We start from the raw sequence: 10447 nt of genomic DNA, 5'->3' as shown, positions 1-10447 counted from the left end.
AGACACAAATTTGAGCCAGAAATGCATCCACACGTACATCGAGCAGACCAAGTTTGCGGATGCGTCGACATGTTGGGCCATCGCTTCTGTCCGTTTCACCTCAAAGGGACACGCGCAGACCAATGCGTCGTCGCGTTGAAGTTGACCTAAGGGATTAAAATACGGAAATGTTAACGCCCACACATGTGGGCATTTGCACATCGCCCACACGCCACCATCACCACTCATTTTGCCACGTATGAATAGATGACATCAGCAGAATTTTTTTTGGTTTTCGGCTTAAAAATGTTGTATCTCCTAAATAAAAAAGCGAACTAAAAATCCGTTTTCACCATTAAATCCGTCTCGACGAGATCTTCAAAACTAGACCCCATGTTGATATGTTTCGACGAATTTTTTTTGCCAGAAGTTGCCACGATGTTTACACTGCAGTTGCCATATGGCTTAAACTAAAGTTGCCATGTGGCAATTTTAGTTTGTAGATCATGGCAATTTTAGTATTTTGATGATGACAACTCCAGTACTTTGACCATGAAAATTATTTTTTGTATGAACCATGGCAATTTTACGTGCATGTATCATGGCAATTTTAGTTTAGGTTCATGGCAAGTCTAGTTTCTTAATTCCCTGTTTTATAAATGTCAAAATTTACTTTTAAATGTAGAAGAAAATAGCTGAAACATATCATGGCAACTTCAGGGTAAACATCATGGCAATTCATATGCAATAGACATGGCAACTTTTAATCCAAATTTTTTTTCATCAAAACATATCAACATGGGATCTAGTTTCGAAGATCTCATCGCGAGGGATTTAATGGTGAAAACGGATTTTCAATCAGATTTTTCGTTTAAGAGGTAAAACATTTTAAAAACTGAAAATTCAAAAAGATTCCCACATGCATGTATGCGATGAGATGGCAATATGTTTACATTAGAGACGTGTGGTGCGTCTCCCTTTCTGCCACACGTGTGTCAGTTAGCGCGACCCTTAAAATATTATAAGTGAAGGGCAAGAAGTACTCTTTCTTTTTTTAAACGGAGGCAAAAAATTAAACTCACCCATTAATTAAGAGAGAATTAGAGTGTGTTATATGGACCATAGTCCCCAAATACATAAGAACTCTACTCGCATGATTGCACTTAATTTTTTTGCCCCCGCTGATGCTCTTACTTTGCCCTTTTACGTGATCTTTTAGAATTTGGTCACGTTTTTGGTAAAGTGGGCTCATTCGATCCACCACCACATTGTGGTGAGTGATTTTTCTTTTCAGCAGATTATGGTGAGTGAATATGTTCACCTAATGGGTTCGTGACCACTGTCCTGTGTAGAACGTGCCACCTTGATGGTGTAAAATTTGGTGTATCTTCACGAGTTACGCATGTATGGTGATATATAAACTCTTGGGGAGCAGAGTAGCAATTTGCTTTCCTACACAACCACTAGCAAACAGCAATTCCTGGAAGAACAGCTCAACGAACCCTGAGTTCTTTCACAAAATTGTTTCTAAAAAGATAAAACACTAGTTAGAAGTGAAGCGCGGCTGTCATGCGAATGGGGGGGGGGGGGGGGGGGGGAGGAAAGCAGCAGGTGGTCAGCGGCTCAGCCAAGGACCCTCCAGATGGACCAGATCTACGGTCAGTTTGGTTTGCCTACCTTCGCATTTAAATTTCACAATAAGTGGAGTTGGATTATGTGCATTATGGGTGTGTATGTATTGTGGGGAAAATATGTTTAGTGGACAAACTTTGTGCCAAAATATGTAGTTGTTTATTTATCAACAAAAAAGAGGAGATGCGTTATTTTCTTTTGCAACTATGTATGTACAGATTTGTTTTCTTGCACAACTCGTAAATTAACATAGTTTGTAAGTAGCAATATATTTTTGACAAGGTACATACATATTTTTATACAAAAATCTTTAGGGTTGTGGGGTACATGTTTTTGCCATTTTGAGGGTATTCACATTAGCATTTCCTTACCTTACCTTATCGCAGGGATGGATTTGGTCTATCATGTTTTATGCTTGCACTAGATTTAGTCCATATATGTGTATACATATCTAACATTTTGATACATCGGTTCAGGGTTCCAGTGCAATGCAACCCCACCAATTGCCAAGTAAGTTAGCACTTGAACCATCCCCCCCCCCCAACCCCCCCCCCCCCCCCCCCCCCCAAAAAAAATATAAATGATAATCACATGCAATTTGGTTTTCTTGCAGATACTAGTAGATCATCGTGGCTGCACACTAGCTATCAAGGATGTACTGGTTCCAGGGGCAGCAGAAATGTATGAAGCTACAGTTGATGGAAAGCGTTGCGTTGCTCTAAGGAAGACAATGGATGGTGCATATACCATGTACAAAGCTCTACTGGAATTTACTCATCCAAACATACTGAAGCCAGTGGGCATTTGGGAGGACCCACACTGCCATGACGTAGCATATATAGTGTTTAGGGGAGTTGACGGCACAATGGAACAACTTGGAGGACAAACAATGTTTGAGGAAGGTGACCCTTACAATGGCTTCTCTGAACACGGCTTTAAAATGTTTAGGTACGTATTAACTTTTGCACAAATGAGAAGCTAGTATCTTTCCCTCAAAAAAAAAAGCTAGTATCTTTGCACCATCAGTCTCTAATAAGCATGCCCTTATTTATAGGGCTATCTTCTCCACTATTGATCATGTCAACAGTCATTATGCTGGTGAGGGTACGTCCAGTGCAAGAAACACTCAACGCGAGTTAATGCAAATAAGGCTTGACCCGCCGAACATATATTACAAGATGGTGGATGGCGAGCCGTTGGTGTTATTAGGAAATATGGACATATATTATCAAGGAGGTAATTTAAACCTTCAAGTTCACATTATCCTTTTTCTTCTTCTTCTGAACAACAATGAATGAACTCGATGGGTGACGCGTGCATTTGCACGCCTAGATAAATGCATGATGATTTTTGTATTGTTTTCTCTTTTAAATATGGTCCCATAATAGCCCATCGTTTCAATAATAGCACAAAGGGTATATGTCTTGTGAAAATACGGTTGTATTTTGGTAGAAAAATACTTCAGCAAGTGTGTTACTTATGTTATTATTCATAAATATCGACAACAGAAGACCGATATCATCCGTGGCCTATCGTGTACTCCTAGTTTCCAGTTCCAGTTTTGCTTCTTGCAATCATTCTTCCTTATCCTCCACTCAACAATAATTATTATAGGTTTCTTCATCAATCAAGAAGAATTAAACTGAAACATTAGTTGATAGCTCGTATTTATAACATCGGCGGCGGGGCTTCCCTCCTCTTCCTCCCGCATCTCCCCTGATCGCTCCTGCTGCGATTCATCGGCGCGAAGCTTCAGATCTGGCCTGCAACGCGATGCACCTCAATGGCTGCCTCTCTCGGGGCGGGTTGCCGGCGTCGGGTGGGCTGGGGCACATCGTCTTCATGCCCAGCCGCCCGTGGCGTTGGGGGGCGGGGTAGAGGCCCCACTGCTTCCCAGGCACGGTGGTGCCGAACGCCGCCGGTCTTGGCTGCTGGTGGTTGCGCATTCGTGGGTGGAGGATCCTCATGGCGACTCCTGCCGTATTTCTGTGTCGTTGTCTCTTGAGCGTGGGCTCCTTCGTCGCCGGCCAGATCTGGCTGCTCTGTTCCGTCCCCATGATGGGCTGACCGCTGGGTGTTGGATACTTGGAATGTGGTTCGGGAGCTGCTGGGGTGCGGCAGCTGGGGAGGCTGGCTGCGTGCTCGCGGCTCGTTGCTCGTTGGGTGACCGGCGGGGCTGGTTTTCCCGGTGTGCGGCGGCCCTGGTTGGTGGGAGTCTTGGCCTCTTCTCGGCGAGGGCCTAGTCTCAGGTGCTGCCCAGCTGCCTTGGTCGTGTGGACGGCCGGGTGGCTGATGATGTCGGCCACTGGCCATTGTAGTGTTTGTCGTCCTGTCGACTTCGCTCCAGTTCTGAAGCTCGTCGTTTGCAACCTCTCAAGTTTCCTCCACCTTGCCATTTCTGGGCCGTGGCGGTCTCTTGACTGTCGGTTCTACGCTGGTAAGGGCTGGCGAAGGTGGGGGATGGATTGCGGGAGAAATCCTCGGCTGGTTCTGCCAGCCCGATGATGGGTGTGGTTACGATCCGAAGGGGCCGTCAAGTTATCCTCCCTCCCTCCCTCTCTCCTCCTCTGTTGGCTCTCTCCTCCTCTGTTGGCTCGGGTGAGAGAACCCAATACTTTGCCGGATTGGGCGGCAGCGGTGCTTTGGGCGTCGTCCCCTTCATGGAAGTGCCGCTATGGGTGAATTGGGGGTGTGGGTGCACTTGGTCTGGTTTCTAGGCGGTCGATTGCGGCGTGGTTCGTGCCTCCGTGCTGACTTACTCATGGAATCTTTCTGCAATGCAACTTCGGCATCGGCATTCCTTGCAGCTTTGTCCTCGGTAGTTTCCTGAGTAGCAGCCTTGCTCAGTGTTCATGATATGATCTGGTCTCCGAACGTCCTGGGCGTCAGTGCTCACGTTTCCATCCTTCGACGGATCGACGCCCTTCGTGCCAGGCTGTCACTGCTACTCTCTGATCTAAACGCTCTTATATTAGTTTACGGAGGGAGTACTTTGGAGATGGAGTGGGTCGAGCCTGTGCGTGCCTGTTCCATAGGGAGTTGACTCGTTTGTGTGGGGCACCTGCTGGTTGTTCTCCCTCCCAAGCTCTAGCTTCTGCCTGCTCCGGTGTATCATCGTGGTGGTGGGCTTCTTCGACCTCAACCAGCCTGGTGCTTTAGTCTTAGTTCATATGTTTGTAGTCTGTTTGAGGCTCGTTTGCTGCTCCCACAGCACCTTGTATCTTTAGCCATTTCTTTCTTGCTTGCTTTGTGATCTGTTGTCCGTTATAATCCTGTCCGGTTGATGGCATTTTAAATTCAAAGTCGGGCTAGGTGCGAGCCTTTTCTCTAAATAAAAATAGAGAATTCTCTTTGTCTGCTCAACTTCTTGGTGCTTGTATTCAATGGTTTTTATTGCAACAGTATCATGCCTCTAGATACTTCCAATTATCAGTATATGTTGTATTAAAATGCTTAAGAAAATGTCTCTCGTATTTTTGAATAGTCTTTCTGATAGTGTGTATGTTGTTTTGTATTTACCTGTACAATTTTGACACAACTCAACCAATATGAAATGGAGACCTTGCCTTTTCTTCCTCCATCTGCCTCATCATTAGCGATATATATTGAACTTACATTATTTGATTGGTGGAATGTATCTAGCTATATGTTTCCACTATGATTATTGCATACCCATCTAAGATGCTCATTCATTAGAGTAAAGTTACCATAATTTTATAAGCTATTCTCAATCGATCACTCTGACCCCTTCTCGTATATTTTTTATGGTGCCCATTTTTTGTGGGTATTATTTAGCACAGTAAACAAGATTTACCACATATTTGACATGTTTTCACTTCCAAGTTTAGGGTTTTTGCCACAACAAATCATGCTCCTCTTTTTCGATGATACGTTAGGTCGCACAGATAACACATTGGCATTGATATGTCGATTCTTCTTACTTTATCGATGCCATGCAATATAAGTACTTCCCAATGTACAAGTACCTAATACTCTTTGGTACTTCTCAATGTACCTCTTCTCAGTCACTTCCAATCAAACATGAACTCAACCCGATAGTGATAACCAATTCATGGGCGTCCGCTCGTCTCCACTCTATTGTTCTTGAACACTTCTTTTATTCTATGAAAATGTGGGTGATGAGTGGATAGATGTTCAGTCTCATCATCTCGAGTCACATCCACACGCACTGTTGTTATTTCAGTTCATTAGTATGCTTCCATGATTTCTTCTATATGTTTCCTAGAAAATATATTCATTGCGAGTTTCTATAACATTCGGAAGTGGCTGATGTTACATTCGACTTTTCAATCGCCCCCTTCCATCCATGATTTATGTTTTTTTCAGCATAGCATACACAGCTTATTACCTACTTGGCATGATTGGTTGCTTGAAATCATTACTGTTGTAGCTGCAACACTGTTGAGCATTCTTGTATGATGTGCCACTTGCACATGTATCTCACACAAATTGTTCTCACTACTTGCATGCCTTGCACTGGTACATGGTAATTTGATTCCTGGAAATCAACCATTTCTAGTTATCGTTAACTTTGCACTGACCGTCAATTCAAAAGTGCACCATAGCCCGACTCTTCTCTATTCACGACGACACCTTTTCAATTACAACTAAATCCATACATCTTGTTAAATCTGAAGCATGTCGCATTCTCATTTCTCACATGCCAGTACATACTATTTGAAATTTAATTGAAATCAAATTGTTCTCTTTATTCAACTTTTCTAGTTTTAGGTCTTACAAGTCAAATCCCTAGTGTGCAAAATGTATTCATATATTTAGCTACATATGGTCTTAATGTGCAGTACGTAGGAAAGATAATCAACGGCACACTTTATAGATGTCTACAGAGGAATTATGAGGTTTAAATTTATTCTTGGACAGGGAGATTCCGAGTCAAATTCATTTGTACTCCGTCCATTTAATAAAAAATAAAGGAAGGAGATAGGAACTTAATATGTAGGAACGTTTGTTGATGAATTGCTGATGAAAGCAGTGATGTCATTGCCATGCAGTACAGAGTTCCGTTGTTCAGATTTTGATTCAAACACATGCATGTCTCTTTTTGCAAATTTATACTATATGTTTCTTATCTTCAGTTTTAAATCCCATCCCTTGTAACTAAGATCCGTTACAAAAACAACAGAGTAGATTACTTACTCTATGTGGATCAATGTGGTAGCTTGAAGTATAATGATAGATTTTATTTAATGTTTTACATTCTTATATATATGCTACTCCACACTTGCTATTTCTATGCACTTTAATTTTATGGGAAACTGTCCAACACCAATGCTTGAGTTCTGACTTCAGAGTACTGGTTGTTGCAGCTAAGTGGCGTGTCATCAGTAATGATCATGACACTTTACTTTTAGGCATTATGACATAACAATAAATTCTGATTTTTTTGTAGCATTTTGCATTGAACTAGATACGTTTTCTTGAAAATGAAACATTTTGTTACCCAAGTATAGTTCAAGTTTGTTTCCTTTAATGTAATGGCCTTAGGAAATTATTAAAGTGAGTATTTCACCTGTGGAATCATGGCACCTTTGCTTAATCATTTTGAAAATTTATGCATTTTTGTGAAAACATGCAGCCAATGGTTTGAAAGCAACACACTGGAACGAGATTGGAGGCTGTCTAAATTCCTTGTTTGGCCACGGTAACCAAGCCAGTATGGAATTAAGGGAGTTGGCTCGCTTCTTAATGCAGGGAACAGTGAGGTAGGTCGGTTGTCATTTTGCAAAATAAATATGTTGGCCATATGTTGTCCTTTATCTTATTATTATGGTTATAAGTCATGTATTTGCTCATATGTGATGTGCCAATGGTGCAGTTATGACGACCTACTTTGGCAGCCGGGTTTATGGAATGCCAACACAAAGATGGAGTTCATCAGAGAAATACATTTTATGGTTGACATGGATCGTGATGCAAAAAACAAGCTACCATACGCACAGACAGAGAAAGGAGGTCAACTCATGAGGGAGCCGTCTCTTGGACTAATTCATCTCATGCGAGAGTTTACAAAACCAAAAGATGAGAATAACATCGAACGAGAACATAAGGATAACAACTTGCTTCACTCAGTTTTATTCTTGAGGAACAAAATTGTCGCTCACTACGATGACGAGTACAAAGGATTTTCAGGTCAAAAGGTGAGTGTGTATTATCTTGGGAGTATTTTATAACACTTCATTTTTTTATTTGTATATATATTGTACCATGTTTTTTTTCATGTTAGGAGAAAATTGGGACAACTAAGGCTCAGATTGAGAGATATGTACAACATAGCAAGGGTGATTACATGATATTACTGGCGAGAGCCATAAAGAAGTTACGGTGGTTTGATTCGTCTCCACTTCTTCGAGGTATCTCTTTGGAAAATCTAGTAGAACTTCCAAATGATTATCGTCTCATGTGTAGCGATTTAACATATAATATTGTGTCTCCAACTTCAATTAAGGTGAAACCGACTATATGAGAGGATTCTACAAGATAAGGATATCCGAAGGGAAAGAAAAAGGCAAAGCAAAACATTGACATAGCAACCGTTGCAACAATGATGACCGGGACAGACCCTTATCCCTAGCATAATATACTATTGCTTACTAAAACTGCACAAGTAATGATATTTCAGGGAAGAAAACTATGAGACTTGTATAATTTGTGTTGGTTCTAGGATAGTTGGAACCGTTTACGAACTTGTATTGATGTACCATTGTGAACCTTTGTGGTGTGATTAAACCATTAATTATTAGGACAACCATGGATCTACTATGTGATGGATTTGCAGTAATTAGTTGAACCTTGGTAAATGTTTGCTCTGAGATTTCATAGGCGACGTTGTTCACCGTTTCCGGTGCAGAACTCCTAAAAGAAGGAGGCTGAGCAAGTAGTTGTGTTGCTCCGGTGCCATTAGCCACGCGGGATTGCAAGGAAAGGTAGCGAAGTTGGTCGTGGCCGAACAACAGACGTCTTCCTCTTCGCTGGGCCAGAGTAGTTTGTGGTGCTGACCAGACCAGAGCACACAGGAGGTGGGAGGTAACGCAGTGAGACCCAATCCTATGAGACTGGCGATGTTGTGAGACCCAATCAGATGAGCTTCACGTGGCCGCGACAATCTCAAAGCATCCCAATCCCACCTGTTGTCAATCCTCAATTCCAAAACACAAGTACTTTGTCATGCTCTAACAGTTACTTCCCTGTAGAAAAAAAATATAAGAGTGTTTCACTTGCGTCAATGGCGGCCATGCGGAAGGGCCTTGACGGCGGCGGCCAAACAACACGATGCGGTGACGACCTCTCGCCCATGGCCTCACCGAAGGAGCTCGGCGCCGCCGGCCAGTCGGATGGCTCGTCCGTGGCGGCCGCAGGACACGCTATTGGCCCGGCGGACAGCACGTTCGCAGTGGCCGTGTGTCAAAACGTCGTCGTGGACGGACGGATCAACTTCCAAGACATATAAGAGTGTTTATGTTTAGATTATTAAAGTAGTGATCTAAACAGCTTTATACTTTTTAAATATGTCTAATTAGGGTTATCTTATTCTCGCTTGCGTCAATGGCGGCCACTTCGAAGAGCCTTGACGGCGGTGGCCAAACAACACGATGCAGCAACGACCTCTCGTCCATGGCCTCACGCCCTCACCGAAGGAGCTCGGCGCCGCCGGCCAGTCTGACGGCTCAGCCTGTCATCCATGGCGGCCACTGGACACGATGTTGGCCCCGTGGACAACACGCTCACAACGGCCGTGTGTCAAGGCGTTATTGTGGACGGCTGGACCAACTCCCCGTGGACGGCGGCCGTACGAGACGGCAGCCGTACGACGACAGTGTCCATACGAGATGCCGATGCTTGTGGCTGGTCGCACTCCTCGTCGAGGACTACTTTGCCCACGGTAAGCGTGAGATGCATGCATGCAAATAATATGAGTTTTTTTATGGTATATCATATTATTTCTGAAACCGAGTAGTATTGAATCATCTCATCCTTTGATTCGCATGGTAGTTTTTTTAAGCAAAAGAGGGTTTCTCCTCCGATTTCATTTAAATGAAATCAACAGCGGAAACATACACCAGTCCAAAAGGTTCTAACCACAAGCTTTCTACCCGTAATAGACATACCAGTAAAGCAAGTTCTCCCAGGTCATCGCTGTTACAAGACAGAGTTCAGAAATCCAAAAGATGTCGCGATGTCTAACAAAACACTACCGCCAAGGCCCAGAGCAAAAGACCAGGCATCAGCCCCTGTAACAGCCGGGTTTTTGGCTTTTTTCTGTTTTTTTATTGGTTTTTGCTTTGTTTTTTCTTTTTCGAGTGGTTCTGTGGTCTTGCCATCTGGGAAATCATCCTTATTCCCCCTCTCAAGTGGATAATAATTCTCAAAACCTTACCAAAATCATGTCACTTCACTCTTTGACCAAACCCTAAAATCTTTTTCTAGGGAATATTCCCTTTTCTAATAAAGGAATAACCCTGTCTACCCTAGGTTGTGAAGCAACCTATATTTCTGTCCATCCAAAAATTTACAAATAATTTTCATAATTTCTTTGGGTCATATGTTGCTCAAATATGCCCAAACTTTCCTGTCCTAGCGCAAGAATAATTCCTGAATAATTATTCTTCATTTCTGTCCAGAGGGGCACTTTGTGAAGGAAGTGTCATTTATCCAACCTTGTTTGCTCCCAAACTTTTTGGGCATTCTTTTATGTCCAAATAATTTCTCCATGCAAAAATTCAACTTTATTTGCCTAGCCAATCTTCCTCGGTGATTTTTAAAAGTTTCTGTCAAACAGAAGGCTTTGTGAAGGAAG

General features: G+C 42.8%; 1 protein-coding gene across 1 annotated transcript; it reads left to right on the top strand.

The window, feature by feature from the left end:
• The first annotated feature begins 1570 nt into the window (after positions 1 to 1570).
• On the top strand, positions 1571 to 8412 carry LOC123063133 (uncharacterized). Its single transcript, XM_044486877.1, has 8 exons — positions 1571 to 1637; positions 2088 to 2121; positions 2225 to 2559; positions 2666 to 2847; positions 7229 to 7355; positions 7469 to 7790; positions 7877 to 8003; positions 8099 to 8412. Exons 3-8 carry the CDS (start codon positions 2291 to 2293, stop codon positions 8173 to 8175), a joined length of 1104 nt encoding a protein of 367 aa, XP_044342812.1. The 5' UTR covers positions 1571 to 1637; positions 2088 to 2121; positions 2225 to 2290; the 3' UTR covers positions 8176 to 8412.
• The last annotated feature ends 2035 nt before the right edge of the window (positions 8413 to 10447 follow it).

Source organism: Triticum aestivum, chromosome 3A (assembly GCF_018294505.1).
Source record: "Triticum aestivum cultivar Chinese Spring chromosome 3A, IWGSC CS RefSeq v2.1, whole genome shotgun sequence".
NCBI classification, from domain to species: Eukaryota; Viridiplantae; Streptophyta; class Magnoliopsida; order Poales; family Poaceae; genus Triticum; species Triticum aestivum.
Note: the sequence above shows the minus strand (reverse complement) of the source record. Positions and strands in the feature narration are given on the sequence as shown.

Bases quoted from the DNA above. Each gene is read 5' to 3' on its own strand.
- LOC123063133 (XM_044486877.1), top strand. From the start codon at position 2,291: ATGTATGAAGCTACAGTTGATGGAAAGCGTTGCGTTGCTCTAAGGAAG. The intron at 2,560-2,665 runs GTACGTATTAAC...CCTTATTTATAG, and splicing joins CACGGCTTTAAAATGTTTAG to GGCTATCTTCTCCACTATTG. The intron at 8,004-8,098 runs GTATCTCTTTGG...ACTTCAATTAAG, and splicing joins TTCGTCTCCACTTCTTCGAG to GTGAAACCGACTATATGAGA.